The sequence below is a fragment of the Clytia hemisphaerica genome, unplaced genomic scaffold (assembly GCF_902728285.1).
Source record: "Clytia hemisphaerica strain Z4C2 unplaced genomic scaffold, Clytia hemisphaerica genome assembly, whole genome shotgun sequence".
In the NCBI taxonomy this organism is placed as follows: Eukaryota; Metazoa; Cnidaria; class Hydrozoa; order Leptothecata; family Clytiidae; genus Clytia; species Clytia hemisphaerica.
This window is the reverse complement of record NW_027104412.1, coordinates 456,245-475,275: the sequence shown is the minus strand read 5'-3', so window position 1 is coordinate 475,275 and position 19,031 is coordinate 456,245. Positions and strand designations below refer to the sequence as shown.

The window sequence follows — 19,031 nt, the reverse complement described above, 5'->3', positions numbered from 1 at the left end:
AGTGCGAATTTTTCGAAAATTACAAAAGTTTATCCAAATGAAAGTTTCTACTTATGAAAGTTTACACCTTGCATAGCTATCATATAATAATTTACCATATATATTCAGTTCAGCTGCTTTGGTTTTGATCAAGCGTGGACTCTCAGAGACACACTCGTAAATGCCTTCATCTGAGTAATCAACGTTGTTTATCCGAAGCGTGCGGTTGGCAAAGATAGTGTACTTGCTCAGGTCAGAATGAATGAGTGCAGAGTGTGTAGTGCTGTTAATGGCCCGCTTACGCCATGTGACGTATGGCGCTGGCACGCCGACAGAAACACACTCGAAAGTGACGTTTGATGCATATAAAACACGTTTAGGTTGTGGTACTTTTGTGAATTCTTGCGTGACTAGAAAAATATTTAAAATTGTGAAATTAATATTACTTTTACTTTGAAATCTGAGTATTTTATTGGTCCGTCCTTCAGCTCCCCGATTGCTTGGGGCCTATATATTTCTTGAATGATGAAAGTTAATCATTAAAGATTGGAAAGACTTTATAGCTGCGACTATATCACTTAATGACACAAGAAATGACTCTGTCCGAAAGTCTCTCTTGAATGTCCACATTCAGAAAAGAAAAACACACTTACCATAAACAACCAATGAAGCAGATGTATTTCTTGTTAACCCAGGGTTTGTAGACAGACACGTGTAGACGCCTTCATCTTTCACGAAGGCTGCGTTGATTCTTAAACTTCCGTTATTGAGAATCTCGTATTTTTCATCAGTATCGACATTATCTTTGCCGACAATGGTGACTTTTTCAGACCCTCGTAAAGAGATTTGCCAGCTAATGGTTGGTGTCGGTCTTCCCTCAGAAACACAGTTGAAAATTACTGGGCTACCATAGAGTACGGTTTGGTCTATAGGCTTGAGAAGGAAAGCTTGTTCAACTGAAAAGAAAATTTAGTAGGGTTTTTCATTTAAAATCAAAAAAAATTAATTGCAAAACAAATATGATTGATAAAAATGTCCAGATAATATTCGGTAACAAATTATCTGCTCGAATCGAATAAATTTTAAAACTGTAGGACTTTTCAAAATGTCTTTTTTGTTACTGTCCTCAAACTACGAAAACAAAACAGGTCTAGTTATACTGAAATGATTTCAACATGAAAGCTAAAAATAGTGTACAGATTTTTTCTGAAAGGACACATACCGTATACGTCGAGTTTCGCCGTAACATTACGAACCAACCGAGGACTTGTGGAAACACAACGATACGTTTTCTCATCGACGTAACGCGCATTCGTAATGACCAACGATCCGTTCTCAGAAACGGAGAATTGACGTGGATTGATGTCGAGGACGTTACGTTCTACCGCAATAGATTCGTCATACGTAAACCAGGAGACGTGAGGTGTTGGTATACCACGTGACACGCAATCGAATTTTGCACTCTCCCCGTAAATCACTTTTTGGTCTGTCGGTCTTGTGATAAACTTTTGAATAGCTAGTGAATAAAGTTTTAATGAGTTGTAAAAATCGTTGAAACATCAATTTAAGCTGTGTTCTTACATCTGTTTGTTCGAGTTATGGAAATTTTGAGTTTTTTGAAAGGACGAGAAAACTTTTTCGAGTTAAGGAGACATAATTCGAGTTACTGAAAAAATGACTCACCATTAACAATCACTTCGTATTCTTTAAATTCGTAACCTTTACTGTTCCATGCGTTGCAAAAATACGATCCACGATCACTCCATGAAACATTACGTAATGTTAAAGTCACATGATTACTTTTAACAACGACGCCATCTTGAATTTTGGTTTGACCTGAAGGTATAGTGTTGTTTCTACTCCACTCGTAAAGCGGGATGGGTTCGGCACGCGCGTGACATCGAAGTGTGAGAGGTTTGAAAAGGTCTGTTACAACGGTAGTTTTCTTTTCCGGGAAGACAGGTTTGAAAGCGGAAACACCTGGAACATAAAGGTACAAACAATTATTCAAGTCAATATAGAGGAAGTAAAGGAGTAAAAAAATTGACCTTTATAGTGAGAATATCCATCAATGTTCAACGTGTAACATTTCCTAATCTCAGAAAGGTTATCAAACTTAAGCTACTGATTGTTAGTGAAAGAAGTGTTGTTTCCGCAATCAAAAAGATGTCGTTTAGTCTATTTCAAAACTAATATATCTATAAAGATATGAAAAAAACTTTCATTTCATACATCACTCACAAAAAAAGTTTATTCCATCCTCAATGTTACCCACAGTTTAAAGATATTCTATTATTATTGAAAGGAGGCGCGCCTCTTATGGTGACAAAGCAGAATCAACAACAAATTTCTAAATTTCTAAAAATTTGTGATTGCGCGGCCCAGGGGAGATTAGAAAGTTGTTCTTACTAATACTGCGTAAGCAAATATATAGGAGTTAAAAAAACAATTTATTCAAACTTAATATTCTGAGTTAAATCTGCGTACAACGAACCAAATCACATTCTATTTAACGAACTTAACGAAATAACAACTTACACAGTAAAATGCTGACCAGAAAAAATACATGAAAAACCCAAGGCATTTCTCCCAAAACCAAAAATATACCATCAAATTAAATTCAAATTTTGTGGTTAAGAAAATTGCAGCATCAATTTATAATAAATCAGTATAAAATTCAAAACACAAAATCTTGTGATCATTAAACATATACTATTATATTACAAAGCTAATCAATGACATTTTAATCAAACATGGCTATTCAATGCACCCCAGCATTCATTCAAACTTCTTTTCTTGTGTTAATTACTAATTACATATAGGACGGATGGTAGGCTTTGTAAACGACTATTCGCTTGACAAACGTCCTTTAATCTCTTTTTTTATCATCCTGCTACTAATACCTTATGTCTACAATAAAAAAGGCAGCATAAACACTGATTATAAGAAAGTGAATACGGATTTTGTGTGTCTGTTTGAGATTTAATGTTTTTAGAATGATTTCCTGGGACCCTGCCTGAGTTTGTTTAACCTTAGAAACGGTTATTCTAATGCTATAGCTTTACCGGCGATTTAAACATATTGCAGTTGATCGGCAAAAATTGAGATTGTCGAGCTTTGCAATTCATCAACATTTTATATTTTAATATTTTACTGCCTTTTTATAAGTCTCTCCAATCTCTGAAAAAAAATACCCGTTTGAGAAATCAAACTCTCGTGTATTTGCCTATGAAATCTTGAGGCTCAAATTTCGTTAAGAAGAAATTTAAACAACAGTGCAGTTCTTAAATCAACCTTTATTGCACCTTTAAAAGATTTTGTTAAGTCGATTGCACTTAAAACTAAACGTTTTGATTTAATATAACCAGCAATTAATTATCAGATTAGCGTTCACGTGCTAACCCTTAATTTCTCTATTGTATTAATAGGCCATTAAAAGAAAAATTAAAATCCCCCATATTAAAACAACTTAATTGCTGAATGAAATGACTTGCCTTAATAAAATGAGTCGTTGCAACCCCGGGGGGGTACTACCCTTGTCGACCGACGGGGGTGCTCCGCCGAGGTTCGAAAAATGGACCCTACGTGGGACTCGAAATTTGCGAAAAAAGTGACCCTGAATGGGACTGAAATTCCAAAATTTTCTCAAATTTTCTACTTTTTCCCCAAATTTTCCAAAAATAGGCACCCTACGAGGGACTGATTTTTCTATTTTGGTGTTTTTGCGACCCTACCAGGGACTCGTGGAGGTTAAAAAAGGTACCCTGACCAGCGGAGCATCCCCGAAACCCATCTTGCCCTAGTACCCCCCCCCGGGGTTGCAACGATGCTAGATAAGCTTTATAAGACTGCTTTTAAAGTTTGAAATGATTCCTAAGCTAAGCTTGCTTTAAGCGAAAGCCTAAAATTGCCTCTAATCTCTTAAAACTCGAGTATCTATGAAGATGACCCAAAAGAAAATATATAAGAATGAAGTAAATCAATCAAGAACTTGCAGGAACATTCTCAGGCTTAAGTGGCTCCACAGCATGTCATTGTTTTAGGATATTTCATCATTTTGTCACGAAAAGACAAAAATTGTAAGTTTGAAAATATCTTGACGTTATTAGGGAAATATCTATGACATACCTTCTCTGGTCAATTTGAATATAGTGAATCCACCCCTATGGCACGTCCTCCAGATTGAGAAGATTTTACTTTCTGACGTTGGATCTGTTTCCTGGATACGTGCACAATAACCATTATAATCTTTGATTAAGAAGGACACTTCAGCTTTGGATACCACCTTCTGGAACATTAGGCTACCAGTTGAACATGTCTTGTTGAAAATGAACCATGATTGATCAGTCAAATGTAAACAAAGCCCTAAATTGTGAAGAGAAAACAAAATGAAGATGTAAACTAGTTACATTAACTGAAATTCATTAAAGTTTGGAACTTCATTGATTACAAAGAACATTATCATGAAAAATGGTAACACAAAGAAAAAGCTCACTTCTTTGCTTCACTCAACTTATCAAAGGTCTTTATTGTGTTGTAGGGAACGAAACTTCTTTTACCTGGTTTAGATCTCGAAAAGCAGAAAGTCTCTAATAATGAGGCTAAGTGAATTAAAATTTAATATACCTGTCTTTGTGTGTTGTAATCGTCTTGGATGAAAAGTAAACATGAAATCAGAACCCTCGCATCCACGTTTTTGAACCAGTGGATATTGTGGGCTTCCATTCTTGTCATAAACACGCTCCCCAACTGTCAAACATCGGTCTTCTGGAATCTTTTGAATGATATACGAGTTGATATCTAGATAATGATAAAGGTTGGTACATAGTTTGAGACAATTCGACAAATGAGTGCATTATGAGCGAGTTCCTTCGCAAAAACAGAGAAAAGAAAGATTTCAAATGTTCAAAGTATAGGTTTTCGTTATTGGTCAGCCTAAGCTGAGCATTCAAATAGGTAAAATTTTCTTCCATCATCATAAGACGACAAAAAAAAAATCCGATTTCCCGATCGATCTCACTTTGATTTCTAAACTTTCTTCCGATCGGGTTAACTTTTTGGGTACTTTTAGCGTGCGTTGTTTATCATAATGTGGTGTTTCAAGATGGCGGCTCAAGCGATAAGTCAGATGTGATAAGTCAGTGTTGTACCAAAGTATTTCCAGTGTAAATCTGTTGCAAGCTTCAATTTCTGTCATTTATTTTTTTAACTCGGCAAATCAAACACATGATTTTCATCAAGGGGATTCTTTTTCTACATCTTTTGAAGGTTTAAAGCCGTTTGCTCAAGTTTTTGTTTATGTTGAATTTTCTGATACTTTTTATTGCTGCTTTTTATTAGTTTTTGCAATAAAAACATATTGTTCTTGTTTCCTCTAGGTGGGATTGATGGTGTTATAATGTTATTGGAATTTGATAAAGTTTACAAAAGTACAGCTACTGTCTAAATTTGATAAAGCCTGGATGCAATCGTGCTTTTTTGGACTTGGTTTGGAAGTGTTTGATAAGGCGAATTGCAAAAAATTATTTGATTCCCGTCATTTTTTTTAAAAGTGGGGGTCATTCGGTCGGTCGGTCGGTCGGTCGGTCGGTCGGTCGAAAATATTTTTCTTTTAAGAAGCAGCTATACATCTTGTTGAAAGGGAATCCGTGTGGACTGATCCAAATTAAGAAATTGAGAAACCGTGGATAAACTGGTTTTCGGTTTACTCTCCATTAGCATGCGGCTCGCTACTTCGATTTGAAAACTTGTAAACACAGAGCGTGCAGAGGTCGACGTTGGAAATCCAGCAAAGCAGCGGAAAAGCTTTCCGACTCTCCAACTCTACCTGCTGACCGTAAATCAGGGTCGGTCAGATGACGGGAACCAAATGATGACATCACATCTCCTATTATTGGACTTGCAAAATTATGACAAATGGTCTTTGAAATTTGATCAATTATATTTTAATATTAATGTATACAGTTCTTGTTGAAATTGATCTAACTATTTTTCACGCAGTTCCGGACGCAGATTGTGTTTTTCTAACCTTTTCTAACCTTGGCGTACGTTTTGACTGAATGATGGAATGGAATGAATGGCGATAACTTTTTATACATATCTCTTATCAGACTTGCAGAAAGCGGACTGCAGAAAGTTATGAAAAATGGTTTCTAGAATTTAATGAATTATACCGTCAAGTTACACAACATGCACTCTCACGTCACAACTTGCACAGTCATAACAAACAGATCCATCTGGTCTTCATTTAACATTGTTTTAAAGTTTAAAAAACACTGCCAGTGCTTGGCACAGAAGAGAGGACTCGCAGTTGAAATTAATTGCTACTCCGCTGCCCTGTTGAATTTATTTATTATGGTCGTGTGTTTATTCTGTCAAGGCGGTAAAGCGATCGCCCAAATTCATAGACCAATCAAAAGGGAGTTTAAAGCAAAATGGGGGAAAAATGAGCTTCCCTGAATAGTTATGAATTTTAAGTTTTCCTTTCGATTATCATTTGCGACCAGCAAAGTCTTCAAGATGGTTGTGTGCATGTTGTGTAACTTGACGGTACTAAACTGCAAAATTTATTTACGAAGACTGGATGTAAATTATGTTTTTCTGACCTTGCCAAATTATGGCTTTGACTGAATAGCAGTCAGTTTTTACGTACTCATTGGCCTTGCAGACAACTGACAAATGGTTTCTGTAATTTGACAAAGTCTACCAAAATACAGTTCCTGTTGAAATGTTATAAATATGAACTACGTTTTGCAAAGATTTTGATGCAAATTGTGTTTTTCTGGAGTTTGTGCTTTGTGACTTAAAGTTTGTAGCTTGTTAGTTTAAAGTGTTATTGGAGTTTTATCAAGTAAAACAAAAAGTACAATTTCTATGTATATTTGATGGATATCTTTATTTTGGTTCTGACGTTTTGGCAATTTGCTAATTTATTTCTAGATAACACTTTGGATATGGATATTGTCTACATCCAACAGAAGAAAATGTATCATAACTGACTGGAATGAAATTAACAAAAAGTTTTAATTACACTATGTTTCTCTTTTATTTTATAGTAATGAACTATAGCTTAATTGTTTGATGTCGTAGAAACAGTGCTACAATGCTAAAGAGAAGTATACTTTGATCTTCTCGTGGGGGGGGGGGGGGGGGGGTTGGAGGAGCTCTCAGGCTTGTTTTAAATAATTTTAAATCAAGTTATCAAATGTTTCACATTTTGTACATTATTCAACATTTTTGGTCTACTCTGTTTCAGTACATCTCTTCCCGGGGGGGGGGGGTACTTAGGCAAAAATGGGTGCTGGGTATGTGCGTGCCTTAAGGGTAGGGTTTTTCCCCCTCCCAAAGTCTCTCTAAGGGTTACCAAAACAACAAAAGTCAAAATCAGTCTCTCTAAGGGTCGGTTTTTTCACAAACTCGGGTCAAAGAAAAGTGAAAAGTCAAAAAAGTGAAATTTTTTTTTTATAGAAATTTTTTGTGAAAAAGTCTCTCTAAGGGTTGGGTTTTTCTACACTGAGTCTCTCTAAGGGTCACCTTTTCACCAAAATTCAGTCTCTCTAAGGGTAAGGGTCAAGAGGTCTGGCACGCACATACCCAACACCCATCAATCCTAGTACCCCCCCTGGGCCGGGGCATCTCTTACATCTGTTAACCCACTTATTAAAGCTATCTAGCTAAGCTCTATTGGCTGACCTTCCAGCCTCGGCTGGTTTATTAAGATTCATTCCCTTAAATTTGATGGTAAAAACATTAGTTAATTCTATTTATTATTTAGTTAGAAAGATGTATAATAAAGTATTTTTGATTAATAAAGCTACCATTTTCGCAGCCATAAATTTCCAATCTCATACAAACATTCTGATGCCACGATACAGGTTTGATCTTGACGAATCGAGCAATGATACGTGGTCGAAACCAATGTGTCACCAGATTGTAATTATCATTATTCCCAAGAAATATCTAGAGAGAGAGAGAGGATTTTATATTTTCTTCAGAAAACTTGACTACAGTTAATAAAATTGTATAGAGAAAAGAATCAAAATTTATTAGAAGAAATAATGTTGAAATGATACAAAAAATTGAAAAGAGGGAACATGTTACTAAAACTACAAAGCTTCCTCTACAGCTTTCATAATGGTTGACAACATTTTTCATTACCTTTTTCACACCAACTTCTTCATAATTTACATAATTGAAGCCGTCAACTGAATAAAATACTTCATAACTTTTAACCCAACTTTGAGACGGTCTGTGCCCTTGTGTTGAAATACCAGAGATTGTCATTTTCTATGAGAAAATGAGTTATAAGTTCATCTGGGTAACAAGTTAAGCAATGAGCTGAAACTGTTTCTCTCTTTTTCATCAAGAAGAAAGCTGGCAAAAGATCCCAGCTTTGTCAGAAAATTTGGGGTTCAGTATGTAAAATTTAAAGTTAATTTAGTTAATTTTGAAACCTATATAAAAATAAAAGTGTAATTATGCAATAAATAAGAGATTGATCACAACCAACCTTTCAAATTGGTTTCAACCATTACTAAATATATATGTTTAATTTATGACATTCAACAATGGTAACTTTGAAACCACAATTACCTTTCCCAAGTGAATAACAAACTCTTGGTTTCCATCATTAGTTTCTGCACACCATCCCATGTGTTTCATACTGTTGATTCTGGCATGTGAAGGAAAGTAGGGACTGCGATGTGATGATGCAGTCAATTCTAGATCTGGAATTTTGCTGTTTTGCATACCAAGTGGAAGGGTACAAGCTAAAACAAAAACAATGGTACTGTAAGTTTTAAGTTTGAAAAAAATGTTATAAATTCTTAATGGAGTTGATCATGTTCTGTTCTTATCAAGTATCAAATTTAATCACAACATTCTTAAATTTTTGTTTTGAATTGTGTTTTATCAATGATATGTGATGCTTTTGAAGAAGCTGTAATAATTTCATGGAAAGTATTTTAAATAGGAATACGTTACGAGTTCTAATTACAGGGTTTATCAAGGACCATACATCAAAATGAGTGACTAATATCAACAAACCTGCAAATGGATTTTTGACTGGATTCAGAATGCTCAATGTCAGATGGTTTGGATGAGAGCACGACTCTCCACATTGTTGTGTACATTTGCTGATTTGCCTGGCTGATTTTGTTTCCTAAAGTATAGTGAAAATTAAAGTTTAAGTAATTCGAACCAAAGGACTTAAATGTAGCAAACCATTGTGATATGTGAAAATGATTTTAATTTCATTAAAATTTAGAGTCCAATCATCGATCATATAAAATATCAAAGTTCAATCTAAATGTAAATCATACAACTCGTATTCCTGTATTGCACACAGACTTTGAGACAAAAGATTCTCTAAGAATTGTAGGAACAACCAAAAAAGAGAGGAATTCAAATTAATTGACTGATGCCTTACCTTCAACTGGAAGTGTGTTCCTCTAAGATCAACTGAGGATATTCCTTTTGTACACATAACAGAATCACAAACAGTTGGTTTTCCATAAGTCACTCGAGATCTTGGATGCAAGGTAGAATCATTAGCTATCAGCTGCAGTCTTCTCAAATCAATTTTGACGTAAGTGAAAGTACTAGTTGTATTGGTGGATTCAAGGACAGTTTGTAAATCTAAAATTATATATTTCATTTATTAAATTCAAAATTCAACTATCATTAAAACAACATAAATTCTTCAGTCTTTGCTTTATACACAATAGTGGTTTTATGTAGATATAAAATAACAGATTCTAACTCAGCTAGTACAAACATTAGAGAAATTTCCAAATAATTTGCTTACTTTTAGAAACTGAGTTTCCAAGTAGGAGTAAAAAATAAAGATAGTTTTGGAATTTAAATGCAATTCATCATTATACTTTTTAGGATATAGGAATGACATAAAAAGACATCAGTTTTAAAAGGGTCAGAATAGTATTGAAATTATAACTACCTTCACTGTAGTCACATGCGTCTTTATCAATCTTTACAAAATTTGTATCAGCCCCAGATGGTAAGGAAAGAAACTCAGTTGGGTCATCTGATGCCATCTCGTAGCAATAAATAAAGATTTCAGCGATTCTGTTGTCATGCCCAAACACACGCATTTCATAATCTCCATCTTTTGTTGCACCTGTCAGCTTCTTCACACTTAAACAATCAACTGAAAAGAATATGAAACTTGATATCATATTTGAATGTTTTCATGGAAAAATTTATATGTAAACATACTATCATGTTTGGATTAAATAAAATCATAGGTTGTTTAAAAAATATCATTCAATGTTGAAGTTAATGTAAGTATATTTGACTTTTTCATTTAGTTTTCAGGAAAGCTAAAACAAGACACTCCCCTAGGATCAATTAAATTTTTGAGAGAAAGCCATCTAAATTGAGTGCTTAATCGCAGCAAGAATTATCTCACATTATTCTAATTGAAAATTTTCAAATACCTGCTAAGTCTTCTTGCTTTAAGGTTCTAATGTCTCTTCCACGAAGTGCTCTTGGTTGAAAACAAGCACCAGTAAACGAATCAAGTTTTCGTGCAAAAGGAACTAACCACCAGATTCTCCAGTCACAAAATAACTTATTTCTACTCAAATCCCTAGGAAAGAAGTAAAACAATCAATATTTGGCTTTTAGTCATTTGTGTCCGTCTATGAAAACAAGTTCATCTCTGTATTTCTTTAGTAGACTAAATAGGGATGCATCCATAAACTACTTACAATTTCTTCAAGTTAGGCGAGCTTTTGAAGACACCTTCTTCAAGATAAACAATATCATTTCCACTCAGATCACTAAAAGAGAAAAAATCCAGTAATAATTTATCTTATCCCACTGCATGCTAGAAGCTCATGCGTAGATGAACATGCTTATTTAGTCATGCTAGATATTAAATAATTCTGAAGCAAGTCAATGAAGCATATATAAAAATATTTTGTGCATGTAAAAATTCTGGAAATGGATTTAATTTAGTAAGTGTTACATAATAAATATTAAACTTTGATAAAAAATATTATTATATACCTGTAGGTTAAAACAACCATTGAATAATTCTTGATATACAGGCCATTGTACATAAGTAGAATTTTTTTTTCAAAGTTTGAATATTTTGTAGCTCTTGTTGTTTATCAAAGAAATTTATAGTTAAAAATACCGGGTGACCCACGAAAAAGTTCAGACGTTTCTCGACGTCTTGAGGCCGAACAAATGTCCCAAAGTGCTTGGAGTTTAGATATTTAGAAAGTAGATATCCTAACTTAAAATTTGAGCTATTACTTTTTAAATTTAATCAATTTGTTCTCTACTTATGAGCTTTTAAAGTCAAAATTCACTTTTCGGAAAGTGTCAAAAACCCGTAAAAAAGGGGTATCAAATTTGGTATTTTTAGACGTTTTTGATATACAGTTCTTGAAAAAAATCTGAAAAATCTACAAAAGCGCCAATTTTTATAAAAACTAGTCTTGTTTTAAACAAAAATTTCTTTTAAAGGTGTTTTTATTAATTATTAATGTCATAAAACTCGTTAAATAATTCAATTTGTAAGTGATTTTCTAATTGATTGCACAAATTTTTAATACCTCTTTTTTACGTGTTTTTTACACTTTCTGAAAAGTGAATTTTGACTTTAAAAGCTCATAAGTAGAGACCACTTTGGTCAAATTTAAAAAGTGATAGCTCAAATTTTAAGTTAGGATATCTACTTTCTAAATATCAAAACTCCAAGCACTTCGGGACATTTGTTCGGCCTCAAGATGTCGGGAAACGTCTGAAGTTTTTCGTGGGTCACCCGGTATATTGTCAATCTCATGAACAAATTTTATGACTCAAAAAATTTAGAAAATCATTAAAAAAAACAAACTTTCAAACGTTTGATTTTGAGAGTGTTTTACGAGTGTGAAACGTTTAACTATTTCAATAACTTATGTTTTGTTTTTGCTTCTAGGTATATAATAAAACATAAGTTCAACAGGTTTTTGTTGGTTATTGGATTTATTAAACCTTGGTGATAAATATTAAACTCCACTACCCGGCTTGTTAAATATTACATCACCTCGGGTTGATAAATTTCAATGACCAAATAAATTTACCTTTTGAATATCTATATACTTATTGTAATGCTGATCAACTATAATACTGAAATCTATGTTTGCATGTGGGATGCATGTTAAAGTTAAAAAAAATATAAAAAATAAATGCGATGTGTTACTCATGCTTCATCTCAGATTGTTCCAAGAAAAGTTATATTGTGTAAATTTCAGGTAGCATGGCTGACAAAATTGAAATCATTGCAATCAATGGACTGTTTCGTGCTTGTAACAGGTTTTATTTGGTTATTGAATATCAACTGAAAATATTACCGGACAATCTCAATTGAACCTAACAATTGAGCTAATCCAATACAGTAACTAATTAAAATTCAATTGTCAAATGCTGTCAAATTTCAATTAAATATTATAAGGATTCACATGTAGATTCAATTGAGATAGTGTCTGGGATATATTGTGTTGAGCAGGCCCACTAACAAGAAATACCAAAGTTCACAATAGGAGAAAACACAATTGAAGCTTGAGTTTTGAGGTGCATGCAATATTTCATATATATACTTACCTTGGTGTTTGTTGCCCAAGAACTTTCAAAAAAAGGAATGTTTTCAAAAAAATCTTTATCCACTAGAAGCAGTCACATAGTTTTTTAATGAGTTTAGAATAAGCAAATCAATCTTTCAAGCCCAACTGACAATCAAAACCTTGAATCTGTCCAAGGTTTTGTAATACAAACGACTGTGTGCATATGTGACAAATAAAGAATTACTTTTGTGAAAACATTCATTGAATTTGAAATTCAGGCAACTTTTTTTGTGGTGCTTACACAAAGTGCAGTGAAGTCAATCCATCGAATGATGCTTGATCGACTGATGAAATACTATTACCATTCAAGATTCTAAAAGAAAGAAGATATACAACAAAAATTATAATCCGAAAAATAACAATGGTACATTTAGCACATTTAGTTTCTAAGTTTCGCGCTTAAAAACGCTACCATTTTCGTTTCTCAAAAACGAAAGTGAAAGTAGTTAAAGTCAAAATGGTAGCTTTAAAACCGCGCGAAAAAAAAGATTTAAAACGTGTGGTGGCTGCTAAAGACTGTACTGTATGTATCATGGGGAACGAAATTAAAGGTAGGTCTTCTCCCTTTTTCTTTTGTTTGGACTTTTATATTACGAGTGTGATTACAACCTACAGGGGGTACCTCTCTTGCAGATTGATGCGGGTCGGTGTCCCAAACATAAAAGAATTAGGGGCTGGTTCTTCAATTTTTTTATGTTTTTCAGTTTTCTGTCTGTTGCCCACCACCCAGCCCTGGGGCGCGTGGCAAATGTGAAAAAGTTCCATTGGCACTCCCTTTCACCTCTTTTTGCTAAGGAAATTAAAATTGTTGGCATTTTAAATGTTTTCAATTCTTTAAGTTCTGGCAAAAATGGTGATTTCAGTAAATTTAAATTTTCTTTCATTGGACATTTCAATTTTGGAGGAGTTTAGTGGCTCCGTATAGACATTTTTGTAATCAAAAAATCATTTTTAATAATTAGAAATACCAGGAAGTTCCAGCATCAAAATTTGTTACATGAGCCTAGGGGACCCTTGCAAGGAAAAACAAACGTTGATTGGATGTTTTGTTTACCTCCACCTCCCTACCATAACGTTGCCCTAGCAATAAAACTTGGTATTAATGACTTGACTTAATAAAACAAATTATGTCAAGATAGTTAAGATTGAAATCCAAGGATAATCAAACCCTCATTACTGTTTTGTCAGCCATAGGTGGCTTGCCTTATGGCATCAATGTGTTATTGTTTGAAGCTGGAGTTTTTAATTATTCAACATGGCATTGTAATTTGGAAGAGTTCTATTGGAACATTTTTTAAGTCTAATGTTAAAACTTATATTTAAAACTCTATTCCAGAAGTAAGTTAGAGCACTTTAGAAATAATTTCTGGTTTTTAAAAATTTGCAGAAAATTACCATTTGACAAAACGGACAACGGGTTGACAAAACGAACAACAGGTCGAAAAAGCAAGTACCAGTGGTTGGTGGTAATGATCTATTCAGGGATCTGGCCTGCCTAGATTTAGCTTTATCTTTTAGAAGGGAGTTTTAATTTTTCAAATCAGAAAATGGCAAATCAATGCAGAATATATTGAAACTTGTCTCAGTATAAAGAAATTCTGAATGATTTACTCAGATAATTACTGTCAACTGCTCCAACTTGGGACGATTGGTCAAAACATGGGACTGTTGATATCTGGCCTGTATTTTCACTTAATGTTAAATCTCTTTGACAACAAATTTGTTTTGATAATTCCACCAAGTTTATCAATCATACTTTCTGTCATTACATGTCACGATAACTTTCACTGATAGCGCGCTCTTTTTAACTTTTTTGTTTTCATTCAAAATGACTGGACGTTGATTGGAGATTAAGAGAACGCCTGCCGTCTAACCACCTATCACCTGATGGGATTAACAAATAATGAGTGTGTAACTTGCTGCCCGAGAGATATCAAACGCTCCATTGTTTTGCTACTTTTGCTACTTTGTTTCTTCGTTCCAGATACTCGCGTGTGTTCCACTACAGATTTTTTTCATATTTTGATTTAAAAGCCTACTCAGTGCGAAAGAGAAATCATGTATTTTTTAATACGTCGTTCATTAACTCAAATCAAATGACTTTGGAGGTTCGGTGAAATGGTGGTCGAATGGCCGTCCCATGTTTTGTCAGATAGTCCGAAGTTAGAACAGTTGACGGTATAGATTTTAGATTCCTTATCTGAAATTTAGTGAAATTTAGCAAGTTAAATTGTAGAGAAATTTAGGCATTTTTCTGTTTCTTTTAAGAACAGTTTTCTGCTTTATATTAGAGTCTATATTTTAAAAATAAAAAGACTATTTGTCGGTACAATAAATGTGTCATCAATGGTAAGTGTATCAGATATCTTTGAAAGAAGAATTTTTTTTTGATAAGTAGATGTGAAAAATCTCAGCTCATTTAATGTTGTTTCATTAAAGCTAACCGTCTTTTTAGATAAAGAATAACAACCCTTGAGATGTGTTTGAGATGATTAAGGGCTAAGTTGAGAGTACAGACAGTATTTTATACTTATAAATAGCCAACTAAAAGATATAATCCTTCTTATCTTAGTTTTCAATGATAGGACATTTTTGATTTATTTCTCATATTTCATCATATATTGTTGTAGCAATTGAAATTTATTTTGCTATGGAAAATCATTAAAGGGGATAAGTCCAAATGCTAAAACCTGCAAGTTGCATTATTTTAGTTTAGGTTATTCTCATATTTTAAGATTTTAAGATACAAATCTAAAAACAAATTCCATTGGGTTGATATCATCATTAAGACACTTATTTTGCTTGGCTTTGCTGATTTTTATTTTTTGCTTTGTATGATGACGACATCTCTTTAATGTATTGTTTTTCATATGTCAAGTGTGGTTTATTACACATTTTTTTAATGTGTGCATCACTTTCAAAATAAACTGTCAAAATATTTTAAACAATGTCCAGAAATGTCATGCTCCTGAATTGATCTTCTTTCAATTCAAGCTGTCTGCAATATAAGTAAATCATGATGGAATCAACTATCCTAATCAGATACTTTGAACCAAGTTTTGAATTCAAATAATAAGCAAAGCATAGTAGATTTTTATGAAAATTTAGTTCATTCATTTTATTTCATGCTTCCGCCTCTTATACTTTTTCGACTATTAATATCTACTAAATAGCTTAAAATGGCCTTCAGATAATTGTAACTATTTTTTATTTTGTTAATGAGATTTACAATGGCCATTAACATGATTTATGAAAAGATTCTTTAACAGCCCCTGTCTAGCTCGACATAGACTGACAATTATATAAATCCTGTTTCATGTTTAAAACATGTCCTTTTTCAATATTGCAGTTTTTATCATGTGTGAATAAATTTTCTTAAAAACAAAAAAAGCCTTTTGAGGATGAAAAATGTTTCGTTCTTAAGTCTCTTCTATTCAAGGAATCGGAGCTTCAAAATGTCATTTTGTATTTTCGATTCTGGCAATTAAGGTAACACTTTTATCAAGATAATTTTAGCAGACTTCGAAGATATTGCTAGGCTTTTTAATATTAAATGAACCATGAGTATGTTCAAAACTCATTATAACAAAAAATTCCAAATTTATTAACTTACAATTGTGAAGTAAAATCTGGTATTCGATCCGGAACTTCAGTGAAACCAAGATTCGAGCAATCCACTGTATATGAATACGTTGACAACTCAGTTTTTTCCCAAACATCTTTACAATCTGTTATTTCCAACGTTCTCACAGATGGCAATAAAATTGCCAATACAATTACTAGATCTTTAAATCTCATATTCTGTATTTTGTATTTCTCGTTCCAATTCTTTATTCCTCAATTCAATGTTACCTCCAAGTATCCATTTCAATCAAAAAATAATATATCTAATACAATTATGTAAACAAGTCCAGCAATTTACCAATAATTTCTTCTTGTCTCTTCTGATTGTGTTTGTATCTTTTAGTTTCTTTATAGTTTTCTCTATATTTGAACAAGAATAGTATGTTAAACATGTTTAGATGTTTACAAAAACCTAGTTTGTTTACTTTCACATATGTTAAAATCCTAAATCTTAAATAGTGATGAATCGATCCATTTCTTTATTTTTCAAATTATTCAATCATGTCGAAACAAATTTTTAAATTCCAATGAGACTTTAAAGAGAGTCTCTAGCATAAAACTTCCAGACAATTTTCTCTCCTTCTAAAGGTCATTCAAACAACCCTCATACAAACTTTTTTAAAACGTTATTTCAAACCATGAAAGATTAGCTCAAACATTATCCTATGAAAACAGACATGACTATAGACATGTACATAACAATCAACATGAAATTGCATATTTAGACACAACTCTCAAGTCGAAATTTAGTAGTAATCCCCTTAAATGTTTATTTTGTAAGGAGAATGTGTCTCCCTTCTATGAAATTTATTAAAGATCAAATCTGAAAATCTTATAAAATAACAATCATCCTCATTCAACATACTATACATCAATTAAAGAGAAACCCAAACTCAATCCAATCAACAATGCTTATCTCAATTAATGATATAAAGAGATCATCGAATGGTAAATCCTCAATCTCCTTTGAAAAGTACTCCTTTCCTTTATAAAGAATCAAACTTATTCGAAAACTTCCAGAAAACAAACAGTCATACAAAGATTCGTAATTTTGAAGAAGAATCAAGTTTGAAGCGTTTGTGGTTAACAAATTACAATTTCTTTGTATTTTCACTCTTGAACTTTTCGTATATTTTGATTGTTTCGGGTTATCACTGCACCCGTGTTTTGTTTACCAAGAAACTTTTTTATGACTTTAAAGACGATCCCAAATATACCAAAGAAGCAAAAACATTCTCAACTTTTCAAAATCTAACCATACCTTAAATCTCCAAAGTGTAATAGATATTGTATTTTTCTATTTTCTGTCCTAAAGAATTTTAGTACATAAACACGAAACAGTGTTGTTAGTACGTAGAGAGAGGCTATCAACAAAGTTGGAATGTAATTTGATACTCTCACTGCTAAGATTCAAAAACAAACGTGATAGAAAACCCAACTTTTGTCTTTTTTTTTCTAATATTTACATTTGTGATTCATGAAAAAATTCCATGTCTTGCTAATCCTTTCCTTATATAAATGCCTGGTAATAGTTTCCATAGTCTATTATTTCTAGATAATTTTCCATGCCACTGTTTCAAAACTTATGGCTGAGTTTATATGGTATTCAAAACCTTTTTGTCAGATTAGTTGTACTAAATTGTCCAGGAGAATTCAATGGTGCAATTGTACATCTAAATTGTCATTTTTGCATTTTCTGAATCCTTGAACTTTTGAACGAATTTGATGTCGTGAATTTTTAAAGGTTTTGTACTTTCAGTTTCAAAAACACTTACAAAACCTTTATAGTTCTATGTCATTTTAATGTTATTTGTTTCAAACAAACTTTAAAGTTAAATATAACAGTTATAGAACAAATATGACTACGATTCTTCCTGTTCTTGCAAATGACCAAACATTTCTCCAAGACCATACAAGCAAAACTTTTACTCCTACACTTTCGTAAACCATGGTACCTGCACCCTAGATTCCGAAGTGAGTAATCTTTTGTGAATAAAATTTTGGCTTTTTTTCGAACTAAACTCTAAATACTTTGTTAACCATCCGTGGTTATAACTTGGGACTACAGATTCCTTAAATAAAATAACGTGCAAAAGATCTTCGAATACCACACCTCAAATTTTAACTTACATCTTTCCACTTTTTAAACTTAAAAAGTCCAATACTATGTACACTACGTACTCAAACGTTCGTATCAACAGTTCATAAAACAAAAAAACCTCTATAAGCGCTTTCGATATTTGAGGAGAATCTGTTCTCAGCTCAACAAGGGTGATTCATATTGTACTACAGATTTTATAGCACGAGATCACGAAAACTTATTCGAATAATCCCCTAGACACCTTTTCGCTCGTATCAAATCAGAGAAAAAAAATTTAAGATTTCAAAAAAATATATAAAACCTTTGTCAAAACATAAAATGACGGTTGATAAGACTCAAATTTCAGAGAAATAGTTCCAGCAAGTTTACCTCTTTAGAGAAAAAAACTTAGATATTCTCTTGTTTTTAAAGAAACTTGTCTTAATCTCTCAATTTTATAATAGAGAATTCGATAAGCGTTTTAAAGTTTTGACCGTCAGCAAAATTTATTTTGACAAAACATACGAGTGTGTCCTGTTTGGGCCGTTTTATACTCTACTCTAATTTAACATGGTCAGAGTGTGTAGAAATTTCGTCAACTTGAGTGTCTATTGGTTCTACATTGTCCAACAGAGATTCGATAAGAAATCAGAATGTCCCGGCTGACACAAAACTTTTACCACGCCCAAAAAATGCCCGTATAACATCCATATAAT

General features: G+C 33.0%; 1 protein-coding gene across 4 annotated transcripts in view; it reads right to left on the bottom strand.

Moving 5' to 3' along the window:
* Positions 1 to 16,597, bottom strand: part of LOC136820239 (uncharacterized) — a 35,737-nt gene extending 19,140 nt beyond the window's left edge. The window contains exons 1-16 of one of the 4 annotated variants that reach the window (XM_067076434.1): positions 16,225 to 16,597; positions 12,853 to 12,924; positions 10,707 to 10,778; positions 10,434 to 10,585; positions 9,935 to 10,144; positions 9,407 to 9,615; positions 9,025 to 9,139; positions 8,572 to 8,747; positions 8,137 to 8,265; positions 7,797 to 7,938; positions 4,606 to 4,779; positions 4,108 to 4,344; positions 1,663 to 1,959; positions 1,202 to 1,495; positions 633 to 935; positions 96 to 389 (exon numbers count right to left, since the gene is read on the bottom strand). In XM_067076434.1, coding sequence (XP_066932535.1) covers positions 96 to 389; positions 633 to 935; positions 1,202 to 1,495; positions 1,663 to 1,959; positions 4,108 to 4,344; positions 4,606 to 4,779; positions 7,797 to 7,938; positions 8,137 to 8,265; positions 8,572 to 8,747; positions 9,025 to 9,139; positions 9,407 to 9,615; positions 9,935 to 10,144; positions 10,434 to 10,585; positions 10,707 to 10,778; positions 12,853 to 12,924; positions 16,225 to 16,409 — 3,061 coding nt within the window. In that variant the 5' untranslated portion in view covers positions 16,410 to 16,597. The remainder of the gene's footprint in view (positions 1 to 95; positions 390 to 632; positions 936 to 1,201; positions 1,496 to 1,662; positions 1,960 to 4,107; positions 4,345 to 4,605; positions 4,780 to 7,796; positions 7,939 to 8,136; positions 8,266 to 8,571; positions 8,748 to 9,024; positions 9,140 to 9,406; positions 9,616 to 9,934; positions 10,145 to 10,433; positions 10,586 to 10,706; positions 10,779 to 12,852; positions 12,925 to 16,224) is intronic. The other 3 variants (XM_067076432.1, XM_067076435.1, XM_067076433.1) reach the window with 3 other exon arrangements.
* Between the last annotated feature and the right edge of the window lie 2,434 nt (positions 16,598 to 19,031).